This window comes from Suricata suricatta, chromosome 16 (genome assembly GCF_006229205.1).
Source record: "Suricata suricatta isolate VVHF042 chromosome 16, meerkat_22Aug2017_6uvM2_HiC, whole genome shotgun sequence".
NCBI lineage: Eukaryota > Metazoa > Chordata > Mammalia > Carnivora > Herpestidae > Suricata > Suricata suricatta.
The window spans coordinates 11,749,072-11,773,590 of record NC_043715.1 but is presented as its reverse complement, the minus strand read 5'-3'; the positions used below and the strand labels follow the sequence as shown (position 1 = coordinate 11,773,590).

Here is a 24,519-nt window from a genome sequence, read left to right as displayed (position 1 = left end):
TCTGTGCTTACAGCTCAGCGCCTGACACAGGGCTTGAACTCACAAACCGTACGATCATGACCTGAACCAAAGTTGTATGCTTAACTGACTGAGCCACCAAGGTGCCCCTGTGGAAATTAAACAACTCCTGAACAACCACTGTGTCAAAGAAGAAATCAAGTCAAAAGAAAACTAGAAAATTCCTTGAGACAAATGAAATGAAATACAACATGCCAAAACTTATGGGATGCAGCAAAAGCAATACTAAGAGGGACGTTCACAGTGATAAGTATGTACACCGAAAAGAAAAAAGAATTCAAATAAATAAGCTAAGGAACTAGAAAAAGAAGCACTAAGGCCAGGAAGGAAATAAATATTAGAGGAGAAATAGATGAAATAGAAAATAGAAAAATAATAGAAAAAAAATCAGTGAAATCAAGAATTATTTTTTTAAAGAAAAGACAAACAAAATGGCAAACCCTTAATTAGACTAAGAAAAGAAGAGAGAAGAGTTAAGTAAATAAAATTATAATTAAAAGACATTGTAATTGATATCACAGAAACAAAAAGAATCATATAATACTATGATGAGCAACTATACACCAACAAACTGGATAACCTAGAAGAAATGGATAAATTCTTAGAAACAAACATCTCACCAAGACTAAATTATGAAGAAATACAAAAAGTCTGAACAGACCTGTAACTATTGAGATTGACTCAGTAACCAAAAACAAAGTAAAGTCCAGGGCCAGATGGCTTCACTGATGAATCTACTAAACAGTTAAAGAAGAATTAACACCACTCTTCAAATTGTTACAAAATTCATTTTTTGAGGACAGCATTACCCCAAAACCAAAGCCAAAGATATCACAGGAAAACTAAAGGAAATATACCTGATGAGTATAGATGTAAAATTCCTCAATAAAATATTAGCAAATCAAATCCAACGGCATAGTAAAAGGACCATACACCTTGGCCAAGTGGAATTTATTCCTTATGCAAGAATGGGTCACCATTTAAAAATCAATTAATGTGATATACCGATATACCACATTCACAGAATAAAAGGTAAAAACACATGACCATCTCAATAGATGCAGAGAAAACATTTCACAAAATTCAACACTCATGATAAAAACTCTCAACAAGCTAGAAACAGAAAGAAATTATCTCAGGGCAGCTGGATGGCTCAGTCAGTTGAGCATCTAGCTTTGGCATAGGTCATGATCTCACAATTCGTGGGTTCGAGCCCCGTGTCAGTCTCTGTGCCGACAGCTAGCTCAGAGCCTGGAGACTGCTTCAGATTCTGTATCTCCCCCTCTCTCTGACCCTCCCTTGCTCACAATGTCTCTCTCTGTCTCTCAAAAATAAATAAAAAACATTTTAAAAAATTAAAAAAAGAAAGAAATTATCTCAAAGACCATAGATGACAAGCTCATAGCTAACACCATACTCAATGGTGAAAAATTCAAAGTTTTTCCTCTCAGATCAGCAATAAGGCAAGTATGTCCACTCTCACCACTTCTATTTAACATTGTAATGGAAATCCTAGCTGGAGCAATCAGGCAAGAAAAAGAAATAAAAGGCATCCAAATGGGAAAAGAAGAAGTCAAGTTTTCTGTTTGCAGATGATATGATCTTATACATCGAAAACCCTAAAGCCTCCATTAAGAAAAACATTGTTAGGGGTACCTGGGTGGCTTAATCGGTTGAGGGTCCAACTTCGGCTCAGGTCATGATCTTATGGTTTGTGGGATCGGGCCCCATGTCGGGTTCTGTGCTGACAGCTAGCTCAGAGCCTGGAGCCTGCTTCAGATTCTGTGCCTCCCTCTCTCTCTGACCCTCCCCTGCTTGCGCTGTCTCTCTCTGTCTCTCAAAAATAATAAAAAACATTTAAAAAAACCAACACTGTTAGAAAAATGGATTTAGTCAAGTTGCAGGATACAAAATCAACATAGAAAAATCAGTTGTATTTCTACACACTAATAACTATCTGAAAAAGAAATTAAGAAAACAATCCAATTTACAATTACACCAAAAAAAATACTTAGGAATAAATTAACTAAGGAGGTGAAAGACCTGTATACTAAAAACTACAAAGTATTAATGAAAAAAATTTAACAAGACATCCTATGTTCATGGATTAGGAAACTTAATATTGTTAAGATGTCCATACTACCCAAAGTGATCTACACATTAAATACAATCCCTATCAAAACCCTAATGGCAATTTTTACAGAAATAGAAAAACAAGTATAAAATTAATATGGAACCAAAAGACCACGAATAGCTAAATTATTCCCAAGAAAGAACAAAATTGGAGGTATCGCAATTTCTGATTTCAAAGTATATTACAAAGTTACAGCAATCAAAACATGGTATTGACATAAAGGCCAACATATAAACCAGTGGAATGGAATAGAGAGCCCAGAAACAAATCCACACATCCACATCTGATCTTTGACAAGAGAGCCAAGAATACATTGTCGGGGCCGCCAAGTTTTCTGTCTGCCTCAGGCAAGGATTATCACTCCGTTGAGTGAGCCAGTAAACAAGATTTGCATCTGGAGGCTGGAGATTGCCATTTCCAGGTCAAAATAACTTTGGCGACTGTCTTGCTGAGCTAGACGTGAGTGGCCAAGGCACACAAAAGATCAAAACCGTATTCAGTGTTAGTTCTCCATCCCCCAAGATTGCTGAGGCAAAGTCGGGTGCTTCTTTGATATGCATTTGACTCTAGCCTGCCTAGGTCAGCTTGCCTTGTGTTCCCCCCCTGAAGACTATATAAAGAACAGTTCTTTGAATAAACGCTCTCTTTCACCTGATCGGAGAACCGTGAGTTCTGTCTTTACTCTTTGCGTCTCCCTCTCCTGCCCCCTTTTTCTCTCCCTCCCTCAGGAGAAGGACCCGCGACGATTCTCCGCCCTGCCGGTGGGGGCAGACAAAACAGGTACCGGCTGCGGCCCTCGGGTTACAATTGGCACCTCAACGCGGGGCTCAGTAAAGTAACGCGCGACCCTGAGCACGGGTTACGACAATACATAATAGGGGAAGGTTTGTCTCTTCAACAAATAGAATTGGAAAAACTGGATAACCATATGCAAAATAATTACATTAGGCCCTTATCTTATTACATCACAAACAAAAATCAACTCAAAATGGATTAAAGACTTAAACATGAGACTTGAAACTAAGACTTCTGGAAGATCTTGGGGAAAGTCTTTGTGACATTGATTCTGGCAATGATTTCATAGATATGGCTCCAAGAGCACAGGTAACAAAAGCAAAGAAGTAGGATTACATTAAGCTAAAAAGCTTCTGCACAATAAAGCAAACAATCTTTTCAGAAAATGAAATGGAGAGAAAATGTTTGCAAACCATATATTTGATAAGGAGTAAATATGCAAAATATACAAGGAATTCCTACAATTAAGGTAATCCGATTTTTTAAAAGTGGGCTAAGGACTTGAATAGACACTTCTCCAAAAAAGGTATACAAAAGACCAATCGGTATATGAAAAAATGCTCAACATTACTAATCTCAGGGAAATGCAAGGCAAAACCACAATGAGATATTATCTCAACCTGTCAGGGTGGCAGTTACCAAAAAAAAAAAAAAAAAAAAGACAAGTATTGGCAGAGATGTGGAGAAATTGGAACCTTTGTATATTGTTGGGAATGCAAAATGGTGCAGTCACATTGAAAAATAGTATGGAGGTTTCTCAAAAATTAAAAGTCGAACTACCATATGATGCAGCAATTCCACTTTGGGTATTTATCCAGAAGAATTGAAATCAGGATCTCAAAGAGCTAGAACTCCTACGTTCATGGCAGTACTATTCACAATAGCCAAGATATGAAAAAACTCTAAATGTCTATTGACAAATGTATGCATAAAGAAAATATGGTATATACTTACAACGGAACACTTTTTGGCTTTAAAAAATAAAGACATTTGGGGCACCTGGGTGGCTCAGTTGGTTAAGCATCCGACTTCAGCACAGGTCATGATCTCACAGTTCATGTGTTTGAGCCCCCACATTAGGCTCTACGCTGACAGCTCAGAGCCTGAAGTCTGCTTCAGATTCTGTGTCTCCCTCTCTCTCTCTCTCTCTGCCCCTCCCCTGCTCATGCTCTGTCTCTGTCTCTGCATCTCTCTTTCTGTCAAAAGTAAATAAAATTTAAAAAAAGAGAAAAATCTGCAACATGGAACAACATGAATAAACTTTGAGCTAAGTGAAATAAGCCAATCACAGAAAGACAAATACTGCATGACCCCATTTATATGAGGCATTTAAATAGTCACATTCATAGAATCAAAAAGCTGAATGGTGGTTGTTAGGGGCTGGGTTGAGGGGGGAAATGGGAAGTTACTAATTCAGGGACATAAAGTCTCAGTCAAGTAAGGTGAATGAGCCCTAGAGATGTGTTGTACAAGAGTAACATATTATACACTTAAAAAATTGTTAAGGAGTAGATCTTATATTAAATGTTCTTTCCACAAGAATAATAATAAAAAGAAATAAAAGGACTATAATATTATGAACAAGAGGGTGCAAAACAGTTAGATGACCTAGAGACACATATTCCTTGACACACAAATTACCTAACAGACTGAAGAAGAAATACAAAATCTGAACAGACCTATAAAAAAGTAAAGTGAATAAGTAATTAAAACTCTCTCAGTGAAGAGAAGGCCACATCAGTGACTTCACTGCTGAATTCTACCAAACATTTAAAAAACATTTAAAAATGAATTAACAGTAATCCTTCTCAAATTCTTCCAAAGACAGAAGAGAATACTTTATAACCCATTTTAAGAGACCAATCTTACCCTGATATGAAAGCCAGACAAAGACACAAGAAAGAAAACTACAAACCAATATCATTGATGAATATAGATGCAAGATTCTTCAACAAAATTTAGAAAACTGAATTCCAGAACATAGTAAAGGACTATATACTAATACCAAATGGGTTTTATTCCAGGAATGCAAGACTGGTTCAACATATAAAATCAATGAAATACTCTATATTAATAGAACAAAGGTAAAATAACTCACATGATCATCCCAGTTGAGGCAGAAAAAAAAGTTGACAAAACCTAACACTCTTTCATGATGGAAATATTCAGCAAACCAGGAATAGAAGGGAACTTCCTCAATATGATAAAAGGACATTTATTTTTATAGTTTATTTATATATTTTGAGAGAGAGAGAGAGAGAAAGGGAGAGAGCATGAGTGGAGGAGGGGCAGGGGTGCGTGTTGGGGGGAGAATTCCAAACAGGCTCTGTGTTTTCAGCATGGACCCTGATATGGGGTTTGATCTCATGAATCATGAGATTATGACCTGAGCTGAAACAGAATTGGATGCTTGATCAACTGAGGCACCCAGCCACCCTTATAAGTGACATTTATGAAAAACCAACAGCAGACATCATACCTAATGGTGAAAGACTGGAAGCTTTCCCCCTAAGGTCAGGTACAAGGGGCACCTGGTGGCTCAACCAGTTAAGTCTCAGACTTCCTCTGAGGTCATGATCTACCAGTTAGTGACTTCAAGCCCCACCTCGGGTTCTCTGCTGTCAGTGCAGAGCCCACTTCAGATCTTCTGTCCTCTCTGCCCCTCCCTTACTTGCCTTCTCTCTCTTTCTCAAAAATAAATAAACATTAAAAATTGAAAAGAAAAAGGAATAAGACAAGGAGGCTGGGCCTCACCACTGCTATTCAACACTTTGCCACAAGTTTTAGCCAGAGTAATTAGTCAAGAAAAAAAAAAAAGACATCCACATTGGATAAGGAGATGTAAAACTATCTCTGTTCACAAATGACATAATTTTGCATATAGAAAACTCAAAGAAACTCAGTCAAATCTCTACAGCCATCATATCTTCATAGAAAATTAGAACCAGAAACTCATGAACATAGTTCCAGGTTTCCCTCAAAAACACCAGATGAGACAAAACAGTAAGTCAAGAGAACACGTAAAGTGGGAAGCGCTGGAATTTTACAACCACTGACATCTGATTCGGACACAGTCACTGAGAAGGCAGTCATAAAAGGCAGAGCCCCATGCTGTCACCAGAGGGCAATAGAGGCCAGGGGACAGAGGGAGAAGCAAGGCTCAAACACTGTACCCCATCGTGATCGGACAGAGAGAAGACTAACATTGAGGCCTGTTACAAGTTGGGCATTGTGCTGGGCACAATAAGAAATGGTACAAAGTTCAAAGACAGAGAACAGGAGCCAGAGCCAATGGAGGAATGGAAAGGGGTACAATCAGGAGGGCAGCTCTCCAGGTCAGCCAAGAAACGCCCAAAGATGCATATCTACCAGTAGGGGCACAGTGCCAGAAATACATATAGTGACTACAGCCCTGTCCTCTGCCAGGGCTGCTGGCTTGTTGGTACAGAATCAGATAAGGTAAATTGCTCGGATCACTGAATCAGTCAGCCTGGGTATTTACACCAATCAGAATTTAAATGGCCCTTTGCCTGAGCAAACATTAAACTTTCTTGGTGGTTTTGTGTCTTCTCCCACTATAGAAATAACCACAATCATGTGCCATGAGTTCCAGGCTTTGTGATCATGCTAGCTGTGTTGGCATTTAGATAATGCCCCCTGCTTGCTTTAGAATCTGATCTCTGACTCGTGTCTCATGCACATGATGATAAATGCCCTACTCTACTAGTCTCTGAGTAGAGAATGCACCACAGGTGCCGGTCTGCTTGAGGTTAAGGGCCTCATAGCACTTATATATTTATTTTAAATGTTTTCTTTATTTTTGAGAGAGAGCGAGAGAGACAGCATGAGCAGGGGAGGGTCAGAGAGAAAGGATGACACAGAACCTGAAGACAGGCTCCAGGCTCTGAGCTGTCAGCACAGAGCCCGACGTGGGACTTGAACCTATGAACTGTGAGATCATGCCCTGAGCCGAAGTCGGATGCTTAACTGACTGAGCCACCCAGGTGCTCCATCACAGCATTTATATTCTTTTCTGTACAGTGAGGCTTACTGTCTTCCAAAGGCTCTGTGGAAATTCCTAACCCCCTGGAAACTTCTAGTGGGCACGGGAAGAAGCTCTGGGGGAGTCTGTCCAATGTTTGCTGAGTAGACCTTTTCCTTAATAGGTTGGCTTGGTTTTACTATTTTTCCCCCAAAACCTTACTATCATGCTATAAAGTCACTTAGATTTTCAGTGTTCCTTATGAGTTCTGTTTCAATCTTTTTAAATGAGCTTTTTCCCGAAGATATTTTTCTCAGACTTGCTCATCTTAGACTGTTCTCCGATGGAGTTGCATGTTTACACCTACGCAATCTCTTCGTCTGCTCTTCTGGTTTCTTCCTGTTCCTTGGGTGTGCTGCTTTGTGGTCGGAGGTCCACACCATTGAGGAAACAGGCCGTGATTGCTGCGGCTTGGATGGGCCTGATTCCAGGAGCTTGTGGGACGGGTGGCTCAGACAGCTCACACGTATCTCCGGCTGGGAGCCCCACGAACAAAGCCACTGCGTGGCTGCTGGAGCAGGGACAGGCAGCAGGGACAGGGGCTCTCGCCTTGTCACCAGGGTCTCACCAACATTAGCTTGCTTCTGCTTCCGCTTCTGCACCTTTAGGCAGGCAAATCCAGAGCCCACCCTGCCGGACCTATTGAATTAGACCCTGAGTGTTGAGGACTTGGATCTGTGCTTTGACAGGTTCTCCGGGTAAGAGCTGATGTGGCTGGGAAGGCATCCCAACAAACTATTTTATCTAGATCAAGCTGGCCTGAAACTCTAGTTCCGCTGTGGGCCTTTGTTGTTAGAGCCTCTTCCTCTTCGTTTTAGGAAAGTCAATTGGAATCTCAGTTGGGATCTGATAAGTTCCAGAACGCCTCCCCAGTGCTGTATCAGGGCAGCTGGTAAGAATGTCAACCCTCCAGCTCCACCCCAGGTCCCGGAAGTGAGGGGAGATGTGGTCTGCAGGGAATTTTAAAGCAGTAATACGACTGAATAAGAGGATAAGAGTTGGTAAGCTTTATGGCATGGAGCCTGCTTGGGGTTCTCTCTCTCCCTCTTTCTCTCTTCCCCTCCCCTGCTCATGCCTGCTGCCTCAAAATAAACAGAATAAACTTAAAAAAAAAAAAAAAGAGTCGTAAGCTTTTTATCATCAGTGTGTTCCAGTAGGTCTACACAGCCTGGTCAGTGATAACAGAAACACTCCGCCCTGCCGGACCAACTACCTCCGTGCCCTAGCCTGCCAGCTGCTCTCCTGCCCCCCTGCCCCCCCAGCCCCCCCCACCCCGCCAGCCATGACGTCTGGTGACGCTCCAATCAACAAGTGCCAACAACCTTATGTTGATTTCTTTTTCAATGCTTTTATTTTGTCAAAATATACAATTTATTTACACCTTTATTTCACAACTGTAGTTTGTATATTTATTCCAAAATCTTTAAATAACTCCACAGTAAACAGTACAAATCACAGGATCCCTCACGATGCTTCTCTTTAGCCTTTACACTCCTCGAGATTCTACAAAGTTTCAAGTAGTAACGGTTTGTGGGTAAGAAGGGAACAAAAATAGGACAAAATTTTTTTACATAAGCTTGACAGGTAGGAGTAGGTGGGGCAATCTGAGCAGCTACTCGGCGGGGGGCCAGACTCAGGGCAGGGCATTTATATAGTTTATAAATAAGACCCTCTCGTGAGCAGTGAGGGTTTTGGTTATGAGGAAGAGGGGTGGGAACCTCATCTGCTGGGGGGGAGGGGCAGGGAGGCAGTGGCGGGGGGGGGGGGGGATAAGGCACCGCATGAAGGCTCCTTCTTGGCACAAGGAGGGGCTGGCTGGAAGGGTCCTGAGTGAGGCGGCAGAGGCCGGCCTGTGACCGGGGGAGGTCAAGAACAGCCAGAGGTGGGCTGGGGCTCCTGCCCACAGAGAGGCCTCGTCAGCCTCCCTTGGGGGAAAAGCTTTGTGATTCTGAAGGCAGGTGGGGAGGCAGCTAGAGAAGCTGGCGGCTCTTCAAGAAAGGGGTCTGGGCTCCCGCCAGCCGCCTGAGGCATCTGGTGGTACACCTGGCATTTGTGATTCGCAGGGGACAAAGGCACTGTCCTGGGTCTGGAGGTGGCCTGTGGGAGGCATCATATTGTCTCTCTCTTTGTGAGAGCCCTTCATCCACCTCAGTGTTCTCCACTCATCAGGAGAACAGCCAGAGCCACCGCGCCCTCCCCAGGAAGGGAAGGGGAGGAAGATGAGGACCACGGGCCAACACACCACTCTTGGCTTTTAACACCAGCAGCTCCTCCAATGGGGGGGTTGTCTCCCAGGGAGCCCAAGGTGCTAAGACAAAGGTGGGTCACAGGCCTGGCCCTAGGGGTCAGTTTCCTTCATTCCCCTTGGGAAATTCCCCCTTGCCCAGTCCTGAAGTAGTCCTGTGGACTAAGGCTCTGGGCAGGGATGCTAAAGGAGGGTCCAGGATGCTCTAGGAAAAGGCTCGTCCCTGAGAGCCACTTGACTGCCTAGTGGACATGACCCTCCCGCGGTGGGTCAGGAGGGCAGTCTTAGGGTCTGTCTGAGTCTTCCAGGCCTCCCCAGCACGCCCCCACCAAGCCCAAAGGCTGGACAAAGCCTCTCCTGCCTGGCCAAGCAAACCTTCTTTGCAGGGTCTGGGTGAAGGGTAGGGGTGAGGCACGGGCCATGGCTGGGCTGAGGGCAGGATGGCGGGGTTGGGAGTTGTCACTGCATCTTCAGGTGGGATTCTTCCGGCATTAGGGTGTGGAAGAAGTGATCCCAAAATTTAGTGCTGATGCCAAATCCTAGAGAGGGAGACACATGGGCAGAAGATGAGGGACCAGTGAGGCGTGGGAGAAATTTCCATGGGAAGGGAGCCTGGGGAGGGCTAGAACGCAGGCAGGTTTGACCATCTATCCCTGCTGGTCTTCCCAGCTCTCAGGGCCATCCTGGCAGAGGTCAAGAGCAGAGTACTTGTGTTTCTAGTCTCCCAAGAATGCCCTCGGAATAAACCCACGTTCCTTATCCAGCCTGAGTTTCTGGAGAGCCTGCCCCCTGCCTGAACCTCTTCCCCCCGTCTCATACATCAGCTTCTTCCTTCTCTTTGCAGATGCCAAGTTCATTCTTCCTGCAGAGGCTGGAACAGAGGCTTTGCACCTGTTGCTCCTGAGGTGTTCTTTCCCCACACATTGGATGCTGGCCTCTCTTAGCTTACACCTCAGCTGTAAAGGCACCTCTGCAATGATACCTTCCTGGACCACTTTACCTGCGAAGTGCCATCCAACATGGTAGCCACTGGCCCGTGTGGCTGCTGAGCACTGAGAACTGAGCACTGAGAACGTGGCTAGAGCTATGGAGGCACTCAATTCCTAATTTCATTTAATTTTACTTTACTTTACTTTTATTTTATTTTTTAAGTGTTAAAAAATGTTTGTTTATCTTTGAGAGGAAGAGAGACCGAGACAGAGCACCAGCAGAGGAGGGGCAGAGAGAGAGGGAGACACAGAATCTGAAGCAGGCCCCAGGCTCTGGCTGTCAGTGCAGATCCTGACGTGGGATTCGAACCCACAAGCTGCAAGATCATGACCTGAGCTGAAGTCAGATGCTTAACCGACTGAGCCACCCAAGTGCTGGCCTTACCCCCACTTTTTTAAAAGTTTTAATTTCATTTTATTATAATTAACTTTAATTCCAACTTAAAAATGTATAGTTGATTGAGTTACTGGCAAACTTTTTAAATTAATTTACTTTTTAAATTTATTTATTTATTTTGAGAGACAGAGAGAGAGAGAGAGAGAGAGAGAGAGAGGCAGGCAGGCAGAGAGAGAATCCCAAGCAGGTTCCCTGCTGTCAGTGCAGAACCCCACATGGGCCTTGATTTCCCAAATTGTGAGATCACGACCTGAGCTGAAATCAAGAGTCAGACACTTAACCAACTGAGCCATCCGGGCACCCCTATTTATTTATTTTGGGAGGGAGACAGAAGGAGTGAGAGAGAGAATCCCAAGCAGGCTCTGCACTATAAGCATGAAGCCTGGCTCTGGGCTCAAGCTCACAAATTGAGATCACGCCCTGAGCCAAGATCAAGAGTTGGTTGTTCAATCAATTGAGGCACCCAGAAGCCCTGAGCTACTGGGAAACTTTTAGGCATGTTTAGGACAACTCACATAATATGAATCTTCTTTTTCAAATAGTCAATTAAATATATATCTTTATATCTATAAATATATATCTATATTTAGATCAAGTATTTCTAATGAGGGGCACTGGGGTGGCTCAGTCAGTTAAGCATCTGGCTTTGGCTTAGTTGTTTTTTTTTTTTTTTTAATGTTTCTTTATTTTTGAGAGGGAGAGAGACAGAGACAGAGACAGAGCCTGAGGAGGGGGAGCAGAGAGATGGAGACATAGAATCTGAAGCACGTTCCAGGCTCTGAGCTGTAAGCACACAGCCTGTCGTGGGATTTGTAACTCATGAACTTCAAGATCATGACCTGAGCCAAAATCAGATACTTAACTGACTGAGCCACGCAGGCGCCCCCAAAATATATTATTAAAACTAACTATATCTGTTTAATTTTACTTGTTAACATGGCTACTAGAAAATTTTAAATCACATCTGTGACTTGCGTTATATTTTATTAGACAGAGTCAGACCCTCCTCCACATCTTGTTGGTTTCTTTTCTTTGTGGCACTTAGCACTGTCTAAAATTATCTTTGCTATTTACCGATTTTCTTGTTTGTCCCCAGTGATAGGTAGGACCCCCCAGGCTTGCCTTGCAGTGTATCCCCATATCCAGAACGGTAGCGGCCCTTGGTAGGGGCTCAGATAAATAGGAGAACAAACGAGGGAGGCTGGGGGGTGGCGGCCTCACCTGACTTCTGATGTGCAAAGTGATGCTTGACGTGGTGGGCCTTCATGCTGTACAGGTAGGAGCCCTTGTGCGGTGAGCCGAAGTGCAGGTAGTAATGTGTCATGTCGTAGAGGATGTAGCCCAGGAGGCCGCCAGCGAACACGGTGCCCCCCACCGCCTCGGGCAGGAGGAGCTGCAGGCACATGTAGAAGAAGGCAATGGCCAGAGACGCGGGCACAGGGGGGAAGACCAGGCGGGACTCATCGAAGGGTGCCTGCGGATGGAGAGGCTCAGGCGTCAGCAGACGGCCGGCCCGCCTGACCGAGGTCACGGCACAGCAGAGGACAGGGCAGGGCGGCCTGCCCGGTCCGGCGAGGCGGCAGCCACCTGTCAGGCGGGCTTGGCACCTTTGGTGGCTTTGGGGAGGGCAGGCCACCATGCTTGAAAGCCCTTGAGAGACTGTCCTGCTCCCAATTTTGAAGCCAGGGCGGGCCCTGGAAACCTGTCCACGAACACGGTGGCGGATGTGCTGCAAGTGGCATGCTCTCGGCTCACGGGGCCACTTTGGCTCGGGAATTTGTTAGGTGCTAGAGAGGAGCCTGGCCACGAAATGCCAGGCAGGCGGCCTGGACGGAGGCCGGACGGTGTCTGGGAGGCCAGCGCACCAGCAAGAAGAGGTTAATGCAGGTTCACAGGGCACCGGAAGTGTTAGTGGCTCCCGTAGGTCTCCCCATCCCCACATCCTAATGAAAGCCCCTCTTTGTTCCAAGGGGCCGAGGTCACAGTGATCCAGGTAAGAGAGCCAAGCCTGAGACTCTGGAGTTCAACAGCCAAGGGCCTGGCAGAGAGGGAAGGTTTTAGAGACTGCTTGTGAGTGCTCTGAGAAGGGACAGACCCTCCCTGGGCTGGAGAAGAGAGACAGAAAGCAGGTGACAGCCCTAGAGCAATGTGCGGGTGTGAGCCTCCCCCAGCGCAGGTCCAGCTCCTGGAAGAAAAAGGCAGGAAGGGAGGGAAAGGAGAGGGAGAAAAGAACAGGATGTCCTGGGACAGGCTGAGACCAGCACAGCGCAGGAACAGACAGGCAGCCAGGGGTGTAGCATCCTCGGGCAGCCTTGGCTTCGACTCCTGGCCTCTGGATGACCTGCTGTCCCTGAAGCACCCCAGGGTGGTGGATGGTTGAGAGCACAGACTCTGGGGTTCACAGAATGGGGCCCAACATCCTGGCTGTACCAGGTGTGACTTTGGACAAGAGCTTCAGTTTCTTAATTTCCTAAGCCTCAGTTTGCGGCTCTGTGGAATGGGGAGAACTGCAGCACCATCCTCAAGGAACCTCCACCAGGACGGTGAATTTTTACTATTTTATTCAGTGGTGTCTAGAACAGTGTCCGCATGTACTGAGCACTCCGTGAACATCTACTGAAGGAAGGAAGGAAGGAAGGAAGGAAGGAAGGAAGGAAGGAAGGAAGGAAGGAAGGAGTCGCTGTGAGGATTTAAGATGACAGCTGAAATGCAGCGGCAGCGTGCCTGGTGTTAATAATGATGGTGTGCAGACATGCATGCTCACTCTGTCCACACCCTCTTCCAATTAGGACCCAGTCACCCCTCTGAGCAGCATCGACTGCCCCGATGGCCGCTTATTCCCAGCCTGAGTCCCGGAAAGATCAGCAGTTCCCCCGAGTGGGTCACAGTTGCCAGGCCCCAGGTGGGAGCCTGCCCCGCTCACCTTGTGGTGCTGGCCGTGCAGGACGAAGTGCAGCAGGATGAGGTAATAGCTGTCCCCAGGGGGCTTCATGTGGAACAGGAAGCGGTGGATGAGGTACTCTATGAGGCTCCAGAGGAGCAGCCCCAGCACGAAGAAGCCTGGGAACACGGACTTAGGCATGGCCACCGAGTACTCTGCAGAATGGCCGGACAGAGGCAGTCAGGACAGACAGTCGCAGCGGGCGGGGAGGCCTGGTGGCACCTGTCGTGCCCTCTCCCGTCACCTTGGGGGCTGCTGCTCTCCATCCAACAGCTATGGGGCCGGGCCTCACTGATGGGGCTCTTGGGTCAAACTGGGAAGGAGGCTGTGAGGATCTCCACGGGGCTCGGAGGGGTCCTCTTGGGGCACAATGAGGCTGCTGGCCAGAGGTCTGAGATCTTCCTTAGGGGGACTGAGGGGAGAAGCTGTTGACAGTGCTGGAAATTTCTCTGGTGCTATGGTCTGAATGTGTCCCCCTAAATTCTTATGAGAAACTTCACTGCCAATGTGATGGTATTGGGAGGTGACTGGGTCGTGAAGGGGGAGCCATGAACAGGACTAGTGTCCTCATAAAAGAGACTGTGGGGTGCCTGCGTGGCTCAGTTGGTTAAGCATCCAATTTTGGCTTAGGTCATGATCTCATGGTTTGTGGGTTTGAGCCCTGTGTCGGGCTCTGTGCTGACGGCTCAGAGCCTGGAGCCTGCTTTGGATTCTGTGTCTCCCTCTCTCTCTGCCCCTACTCTGCTCGTGCTCTGTCTCTCTCAAATATAAATAAATGTTAAAAAAAAAAAAAAAAGGAAAGAAAAAGAAGAAGAAGAACAGAGACCACACGGAGCTGCTTCCGTTTTTGGCCATGTGAGGAAACTACAAGACATCTGGGACCTGCAAGGGGGGCCCTCACTCGACCAAGCTGGCATCCTGATCTGGGACTTTAAGTCTTTGGAACTATGAGCAACAAATTCCTGTATTTTATAAGCCACCCAGGCTGTGATGTTTGGTCAGAGCCATCCAAATGGCTGACCTTTCTGGGAAGGGTGCCTTTGCTTCAGTGGCATAAGGGACAACCCCTATTAAGCCTGAAAAGCCAGGAGGTTGCTGATGAAAATTGTTAACAACCAGGGATTGGTAGTGGGGGGCGGGGGTAGGGCAGGAGGGACAGGAAACCCAAGCAGAGAAATCTTAACAGACAAGACCTAAAGTCACAGCACGTGAGAGAGACACGACAAAACTGAAGATGATTAGCCTGGGGACAGAAGACAGCAGAGATGTAACTGTCACCAGGTGTGAGTTCTCAACACCCAGCCGGCAGCCCCTGCGGGTCTCCTTTCCTTTCCCCATTCATTCTTTGACTTCATGTGACATCAGCTCTGTTCCCTGTTTTCTCCATGCCTCTCCTTACCCTCTTAGCTTTACTTTTCTCTACAAGCTACTGCTTTGGCCAGACTTCCTCTCCCTTTTTAAAAATAACAGCCTTATTGAAATGTAACTCACATACCATACAATCCACCCACTTAAAGTGTACAAGTCAGTGGTTTTTAGTGTATTCAGGATTGTGCCACCCTCACCAGTCAATTTTAGAACATGTTTATCACCTCCAAAGGAAACCCTGTATCCACTGCCGTCACTGCCCACTTACTGTCGCACCGCTGCTGTTTCTCGGCCCGTGGAAACCACAAATCTACCTTCTGTCTATGGATTTGCCTATTCTGGACAGTTCATATAAATGGACTCATAAAATACGTGGTCTTTTATGACTGGCTCCTTTTACATATACTATTTTGAAGATTCATCCATGTGGGGTTCCTGGGTGGCTCATTTGGTTGAGTGTCTGTCTCTTGATTTTTGCTCAGGTATTAATTTCACCGTGCATAGGATTGAGCCCTGCATCAGGCTCTCTGCTGACAGCACAGAGCCTGCTTGGGTTTCTCTATTTCCCTCTCTGTCTGCCCCTCTCTTGCTCTTGCCATCTCTCTCTCAAAAATAAAATAAATACAGGCACCTGGATGGCTCAGTTGGCTGAGCGTCTGACTTTGGCTCAGGTCATGATCTCACAGTTCATGAGTTCCAGTGCCGTGTTGAGCTCACTGCTGACAGCACAGAACCTGCTTTGGATCCTCTGTCTGTCTTTCTCTCTGCTGCTCATCCCCCATCAGAAATAAATAAACATTTTTTAAAAAGGTTCATCCATGTTGTAGCATGTACCAGGATTTCCTTCCTTCCTTCCTGAATATTTTTCCATGGTGTGGACAGACCACCTCTGTCTATCCATTCATCAGCTGACGAACATCCGGGTTATTTCTGTTTGGGGCTGTGATGAATAAAGCTTCCATGAGCATTCATGGACAAATATCCGTGTGGGCATGGTTTTAGTTGTCCTGGGGATAAACCTAGGACTGAGGCATTGGGTCATAGTGTTAACTATGCTTGCTCTTTTGAGGAACCACCGAATTGTTTCCCAAAGATAACCCATCTCTCTTGATCTTTTCTCCATCTCCCTTACCCATCCCCATGACCCCTCAGCCCAGGACGAGAACCTGCCTGTCCTCCCCATTATGCAAGCTGCTGAGCACCGAGGGAGAGCTGTGTGGCCACGTCTGGCACCTTCTGTCTCAAGGCTTAGATCCCTCCCTGCTGCTCTCAAACATTCCCTGCTCCATTCACCTAAGCCTCCTACTTTAGACTTCCTCCACTCCCTCCCTTCCACCTTTGACCATATCCAATTCTGCCGCCACCCTGGAACCCTGCTCCTCAGGGAAGAGATATGCACCCAGGCACGCGGGTACTGGGTGGTGGTAATAATAGTAACAGCAGGGGTATAATGATCAGAACCTACATGCCAAGTACCATTTAAGTGATTTACATGGATTACTTCACGTTTCCCTTCACTGCAGCCTTATGAGGGAAGCCCAGCATCGTCCATATGAGGCAGGATATGGAGATACAAACAACTTAAGTTACTTGCCAGGCTCAACCCACTAGGGAGTGCGGAGGTCACAGCTGGCTGGCTTCCTCCCTGAACCCCTCCCTCCCAACCAACCCCTCTCTGGGAATCTTCAACTTCTTCTCCAGTGGACTTTCCCATCGTAAACTCTGTCCCTTCATAGCCAAGCCTACAGAAAAGGCAGATTCGGCTCATAGCTCTCCTTGTTTGCTTCCCATTTGATTCTCAAATCCCTACCGTCTGTCTTCTGCTCCCAGCCACTAGAACTGTAAAGGCGATTCACGATGTACTTCTTGCCAGATCTAGCAAGCTTTTCAATTCATCCCACACTTGGCTGTGGCATATGATATTAGTGACCAGTCTCTCCCTGAATCTGGAACCCCGTGGGCTCCTAACAGGAGGTTGATGGATGCCCCAAGTCCTCAGCTGGATTCCAGGGTGTCTGTGAAGCTCCTGAAATGGTAACCCAAATGATGCCTCTTCGTATGATTTTTCAGAAAAGTGAGTCCACAGCTTCTTGGAATATCTCGAAGAATCTACGACCAGTATGGTTAGAATACACGCACAGCTCCTCTCCCTGTCTGCTGGGTCACTTGGCTTTTCTCCTCTTGTCTAGATGACCTTGTGGGTTCCATCATGAAAACGCTGCCTCAGCCCCCAGTGTCAAAGCCTTGCCCCTCTACTCTCCACACACTCTCTGCTTGCTCTGGGAAGTCAGCCACATCCCCTCTCCCCCGGCCCACACTCTACCCCAGCCCCAGACAGCCACTTGCTACAGGGGACCTCCACATGGCTGCCCACAGGCCCCCAAAGTCAACAGTGGCCTCCTCCTCTTCTTCCAGCCCAACCCATCACCCACAATGCTTCTCTCCTCTGCCAGGGGTTCCGATATCCACCACACACGACAAAGGCTTAACTTCTCCCTTTCTCTTGCATCCACCAAGGCACCAGGCCCTTTAGGCTCCCCTTCTTTAACATCTCTTGGCAAAGCAAAAGAAACCAGACACAAAAGCCCATGTTTGGTGTGATTCCATTTGTACGGAATGTCTAGAAGTGGCAAACGTGTAGAGAAAGAAGGTAGATTTGGTGGCTGTCAGGGGCTGCGGGGTGGGAAATGGAGAACAATGGGACTTCCTTTTGGGGTGATGAGAATATTCTGGAACTAGAGAGAGGTGGCAGTTGCACAATGCTGTAAATGTACTAAATGCCTCTGAATTGCTCACTTTAAAATGGTTAATTTTATGTTATGTGAACCTCATCTCAATTTTTACAAAAAGTATCTCTCTCTGGTCAGTTCTTTGTTCTTAATCCCTACCGCCTTATCACCTGTTACCCAGTGCCGGCATCGGGCTCCCGTGCCAGTCCCCTGCCTCCATGCACTGTTCAAACCCTTCTATGGCACCTCATTACTTTTAGGTAAAGTGCAAGTTCGCAGAGAGACACCCAGAGTCCCTTGAGACCCGTGCAGCTAGCCACATCCCTGCCTCGGGGCCCTGTTGCCAAATCAAAGCCAAACTGGGGCTCCTGCGATTTACCGTGTCCTCCCTGCTCCTCACCTCACCCCCAATTTTGTTCACATTTTCTTCACTGGGATTCCCTCCCTGCTCCCTTATTCTTGGAGACTCAGTCCTCTTGTCTCCTGCAAGAATCCTCCGCAGACCCCTCCGTCCCCACCTGGGCGGGATTCGAAGCTCCTGCCCGCCCTTCATATCACAGCTCTCATGCTGCACGGCGGCTTGCGGGTTTTACCATTTGCCCCCATTTTATGGGCAGGGGAGGCCTTTCATTTTATATCTCTAGTGCTTAACGCGGCAGGTGCTCGGACACTTGTTGAGGGATGGGTGGGTGGATGCAAGCCCCTCTGAAGGGCTGTACCCAGAGGAGGTTTGATCTGTGGCTTTCTAAGGGCAGAACCAGGGCCATGAGGAAGGCAGCTTCTGGTTCTGTTTAAGGAAGTGTGGATGGCCACAGGTGGCAGCTGAGGGAGGAAGAAAGCCCAGGAAGGCAGGGAGGAGGAGGTGAGCTTCTGCTCTTTGGAACAGAATCTAGGCCCAGCCCCACTCTGACAAAACAATGAAAGACTAACGTGAACCGGACCTTTTGTGCCAGACTGGGCTGAGGGATGGCGGGAAGGGTGGGCAATAATTATGAGGAGGCTTGAAATCTTCTCAGATGGGATGTATTGATGACTGCTGGCTCACTGGTGGTGGGGAGGGAGCAGTGGCTTTTTGTAACCCCTCCCCCTCCCCAGGGCCTACCAGCCACAGAGCGGTGGTGTAGAGCCAGCTCTCCCATAAACTGGCACTGTAAGGCTGGCTTCCCCTCGGTCCGCTTGGTCCTGACCTGAGCTCTGCAGGTTACTGACCCACTGTGGTGGCTCAGTGGGTGGAAATTTGTCAGCACGTCCACCTAAGCCGCATCCACATTTGGTATGAGGTGCTTGTGTAACACTCTGCCCGTGGCCGCCTGGCCTTGGCCGCGCTGCTGCGGTGGGTGAGGAGCCCTGCTTCCAGGGAGGCCCTGACACCTCGGGTCCTTCAAAACTCACTGCTGAAGTACAGAGGGCGTGGGCTTTAACTTTGCAGAGCTGGCTGCAGATCCTGGCCCTGCACCACCTACCTCGCTGTTTTCTCAACGTTAAAATATCCTACCCATCATGAAAGGCTGTTGTTAGGACGGAGGGAATGGAACACCTAATTATATGATAAACACAGGTATTACATAGTAAGAATAATATATCATTATATCAGTAATACTGATAATATAATGCTCCTCATATATAATAAATAAGTAGCTACTATAATATTTATTTATTTAGCTACTATACTTTTTAAGTGGGACCATTCACATTTAAATGTGAGGCAAAATACATCTAAGTTCTAAGTTGTGGGCCTACTGTACCCATCTTCTCTTGATTCTCCTTGTAGAGGTCTGGAAGGTCCCTGGTTGAAGAAGGAGTTCGCCAGCCCCCTGCCTCCTCCTGCCTAGAGTGCAGGAGCCCGCTTTGCTGCTTAGCCCTCCTGTCACCAGGGAGAGGACTGGACACACAGGAACATCCTGTGGCCACGAACTTTGGTCTTGACCATGGCTCAGGCTCTCACAGCAGAGCCCATTGGAGGCCTTCATCGCCACCTGGGGTGCTGCTGAGCAATGGTCCTGGCTCAGCGCTCAGTGTCATCTGCTCCCAAGAACAGTTCTAGGGGCCATCCGAAGTTTCCAGAACCCCTCTGTCCTTCAGAGCATTCTCATCCATGGATCTAGGAATCTCAGCATTGCACTGGTGTCTCTGTTCAGGTCCCACTGCCTCTGGGCGTCCCGAGTCTTCTGCCTCTATTCCAGGGCCCTCCGTCTACCAGCTGCACTGGGACATTGCCTTGCTTCATTTTTCTGGCTCTTAGTTTCTCTGCCGGTGGCCTGTGTCTTGCCTGACGAGCTGGGGGATGAGGGAGGGATGTGGACACATCTCTTCCATGTCGTCACCACTGGCAGCAGTGGTCACAGACTCTACACTGGACCTCTATTAGCACATCTCAGCTCTCTGCAGAGGTCTGCGTTCAGACCAAGCCCTCAGATCACCCTCCCTGCCACGCAGAAGAGTCCCCTCCTATAGGTCAAGTCTCTGCCCGCCCCCTCACCCCAGCATCACCCTGTCGGCCCATCAGGCCGGAGCTGGTACCGAGTGGCATCTCTGGAGGAATCCTGCAGAGGGACCTGGGCCAAAGCTCCGGCATCCCTTGCCCCCTCCGGCTGCCAGTCCTGGCGGCCCTGCCACTGTTGCTCATTGTTAGGGGAGCGCCGGCCGGACAGTGGGCGATTCAGTGAGCGGGCCTTCGGAGCAACAAGCCCTGTGCTGTGCCTGAGCTATTCAGCGTGGGCAGAAAAGGGTAACCTTGGCATGTGGCGCGTGCATATTAACCCTTGGTGACCGGGAGCAGTTTGGGACTCAGGAGGACTTCCTGTAGCCTGTTCATCCCCTGTCCCAACCTGGGCCAGCTGGGAAAACTGAGGCTCCCATCACTGTGGCCAGGGCCCCTCTCACCGAAACCATTCGGGCCTGCAATTTGTTCCCCCAGCAGCCATGGGCTGGGAAGCAACCCTGGAGTGTGGCGAGAAGGAGCCTGGGTCTGGCAGAGAGAGGGAGGCTCTGCAGGCTCATAATCAGGAATGTGAGACGTGTGATCAGGAGAGGAAAGCTTGCCTCACCCGCTCCCAGCACCCCTCCCCTGCCTGTCCCCTAACCTTGCCTGGGTCTGAGCCACCTGCCAGATGCTAGCACCTCCCTGAGGCAGGCTGTGCCAGGACACAGGACCATCTGTGCAGGTGGTACGTTTCTGGAGGCACAAGGTAGGCAGTAAGCTTGGGAGGCAGCTGGCAGAAGTGAACACCGCCAAACCTTAGAGACTCGGTCCCATAGGCTCTTGGGAAGTTGCCTCACATCAGCCCTCCCCTCTGTCCCTGATCCCCAAAGCTGGGGGGCACCTGACATCCACATCCTAGCCATGTGACCCTGAATCACTCACTTGACTTTTCTGAGGGACAATGTCCTCATCTCTAAAAGGGCATGATGATAGTACCTTTCTTACAGGGATGCTGGGAGCATTCAGTGCCGTGGTCCCTGAAAACACTAGGCCTGGCATGCGGTGGGTGTCTGGTAGTGGTTAGTGGGGCTGGTACTCCAAGTCGGAGGTTCTGTGGCATGAGCCTTTGCCCAGGAGACACTGTAGGACACTCCCAGATCTCTCTCTTCCAGGCTCTAATCTGTGCTGTGTTCAGCGGGGCATTTTGAGTTAAGCTCTCAGCTGTGCACCTAGTAAAATGATTTTCTTTGGTCGCTTTGACAATCCCAAGTCATACATTTTCTAGTATTATAGTCAGCAAGAAGCCCTCTCCTTCATTGCTTTGCCTCCTGATGAAATAATTTAGTTTCTGCTCACATGTTGCTGAGGGTTTTTTTTCTTTATCCATTTGGGGATGGGGTGGGGGGAGCCTGATGTTTTTCTTTGAGTCTCTTGCTACAGAGAGGTCTCATTTATAAATGTCTGTGATGTGGTTTGGGATTCTGTGTTCTTAGAAACTCAGGACCAGAGACACCACTGAAATCTCCTGCCTCCAGGAGCCAGGGGAGCATATCAAGAAGGAACCAACGTTACCTGTGGTGAAGGAAGCAAAGAGTTGAACGTTGCCCTGGGCAAAGATTCGGTAGTAGGACCAGCTGAGGTACAGCACCAGGGGTGTCCAGATGATGGGGACACTGTACCTGCAGGTGGAGCCACAGGGTAAGAGAAATACATGCACAGGGGCTCAACAGGGTTCTGCGTCCCCAGAGATGCATCTCTCAACTAAAGGAAGGAGTAAATCATACCAAAGCATGTGAGGAAAGCACATGGAGACATAGGGCCAAAGGGATACTGCTTTGGGGACTGGGAGAAGAAAAGAAGAGAGAGGCTTAGAGCCTCTCTCTTTCCGTCTCTGAAATGAGTTACTGGCAGAGAAGAACTGCATCCCTGTGGCCAGGCTCTGTGCAGCTGGATTGATACTGACCTCTTGTGGCAAAGGAGCCAATTGCAGGCAAAACTGTTCCCATGGGCTTTCTAGGCTGGAAAACCTTCCTAAGAGTCTGGAATAGGACAGGGTTTGGGAGGCTGGGTGGCTCAATTGGTTAAACATCCGACTCAGTTTCGGCTCAGATCATGATCTCATGGTTGTGGGATCAAACATGGTGTCGGGCTTAGCATGGAGCCTGCTTGGGAGTCTCTCTCTCTCTGCTCCCGTCTGTGTGCCCCTCCCCCACTCATGCTCACTCTCAAAATAAAGAAATAAACTTTAAAAAAAAAGAATGAGGTGACATCTAAAGTGGTTTCTGGCTACATGTTAGGTTGTCACTCACTCAAGGGACAAACCATGCACAGGAATGGATTGTGTCTATAGCATGTTCCACTATCCCCAAGACTTTACAGGACAGCTCTGGGGAGGGACCCAACTGTCCCTTCCCCTTCTGTATCTGACTGGCAGCATCAGGAGAGAGGGACAGCCCACCATGGGCCCAGAGCAGGGCTCACCAGGCAGTCTTGGAGAGGGCCTCGATGAGGTCGGAGTGGAAGAGGCGGATGGGCCTGGTCACTGGCTGGTGGACCCACTCATCATACTTCTCTCCCAAGTGGCCTACCTGCCACAGCAGGGGCTTCCGCCAGTCTACCAAATCCTGCAAGATACAAAGTCAAGTGGACTTGATATTCACACCTGTGCACATTCACTCTCCCATTTCCTGGTCACAATATCCCGATCCCCATCCTCCACCTAAGCTCGCATGATCTGTATCCACTCCTCCACCTCAGTGATCCTAGAACTGACCAGGCCACTCATCTCCGTCTCCCAGTCACAGAAACGGGATCCAGGACAGGTTCATGACCTAAGCTGGTGCAATGGACTGTCAGATACCTTTTCTTCGTGTTGAGGTTGCTAAGCTTGCATGGTAAGACCCTGGTGTTGCTAGCAGAGCCTACTTGAGGACTCAGTCAACACAGAGGATGATCAACTAGGAGATAGAAACACCGAATCTGGGTGGTAACACCTAAACACCCAGATTCAGCCACACCTGAAGACTGAGGTCTTGCCCAGGACTCTTTAGGTATAGGAGCCTCAGACAACAGGCCTGCACTCTCAGCTGAAGGTGGGGCAAAAAGTGCAGCAGCATCCTGAGGTCACGGCTGTGAGGATCCACACCCGCACTGTGAATGTTTAGGATCCAGGCCTGCACATTGATGAACAGGAGGTGACATGCTGTTGGAATTCTCCAGCATTAACTTTGGAACTCTGCACCCATTGGGACAAGAGTGGCTTGGAGCCTTTATGGTAAGCCACCAAGTAAACCTCACAAAAGGTCAAGGCCATTGGACACTATTTTGAAGGTCATGGCTAGCAACCAACACAGGTCTTTTCTGACAGGACAGCAGCGCTGAAGCAGGAAGCTGGAATGAGATTTTGGTATGGAGAGAGACCCTAAGCTTTCTATTCATCTTTGCTCTTCTCCGCTGTAATTTTCATTTCTTGGCACATTTTGAGTATGACCACTTGATGTAACATTGTAGCAAATGATGCATGAATTACCTTCCAAATCTAGCTTCAGTCCCTCAAACCCATGGTCATGTTGTAGGCATAAACTTAGATACGGATGGAAAATAAAATCTATGATAGGCATATAAAGTCTGCATTTTTATGAGGTTAGCTAGAGAAAATGTTTGGTCCCTGCAAAAACAAAAACAAACAATAAAAAACAAAACAAAAAAAAACTGTACTAGTGGGGCACCTGGGTGGCTCAGTTGGTTAAGCGTCTGACTTCAGCTCAGGTCATTATCTCTCAGTTCACAAGTTTGAGCCCCGTGTCACGTTCTGTGCTGACAGCTCAGAGGCTGGAGCCTGCTTCTGATTCTGTGTCTCCCTCTCTGTCTGTCCCTCCCCGCACTCATGTTCTGTCTCTCTCTCAAAAATAAACATTTAAAAATTTAAAAAAGACCTATACTAGTAATAAAATAGGCCTTTTCCTTTTTACCATGGGCTTTCTTCTTGATGTTGGCCTGGATGACTCATCCATTCACCCATTCGAACTATCATTCATTCACAAATTTGCTTGATATTTCATATGTGTATATATTTTTATGTAAGCAGCTGGGAAAAATAAATGAAACATAAAAAAACATTTTTGCTTTATATAGCTTAGTGCTAAATAAGAGTTGACTCTAGAGTCAGGCCTACATACAATTCCTGGCTCCATCACTTCCTGTGTGACTTTAGGCAAATTACTTGACTTCTCTGGGCCTATGAGATGGAAGTAATGATACCTGCATAAAGTATTTGGCAAGATAAAACACGCCGTGTGAGATAGTTTAGCGGTGATGCAAGCAGACTGAGATCAGAAGGCAGAATGATTGGTACCAATGCCTGGGTCCAGGGTAGAAGAGAAAGGCTTTGCAGAAAACCTAGGGTTTGGGTTAGAGCTCACAAAGCACGGAGGACTTAG

General features: G+C 47.6%; 1 protein-coding gene across 1 annotated transcript in view; it reads right to left on the bottom strand.

Moving 5' to 3' along the window:
• Positions 1-8,736: 8,736 nt before the first annotated feature.
• FA2H (fatty acid 2-hydroxylase) overlaps positions 8,737-24,519 on the bottom strand; it is a 52,241-nt gene continuing 36,458 nt past the window's right edge. The window contains exons 3-7 of the mRNA XM_029925321.1: positions 22,562-22,704; positions 21,653-21,759; positions 13,544-13,716; positions 11,842-12,094; positions 8,737-9,773 (exon numbers count right to left, since the gene is read on the bottom strand). Coding sequence (XP_029781181.1) covers positions 9,694-9,773; positions 11,842-12,094; positions 13,544-13,716; positions 21,653-21,759; positions 22,562-22,704 — 756 coding nt within the window. The 3' untranslated portion in view covers positions 8,737-9,693. The remainder of the gene's footprint in view (positions 9,774-11,841; positions 12,095-13,543; positions 13,717-21,652; positions 21,760-22,561; positions 22,705-24,519) is intronic.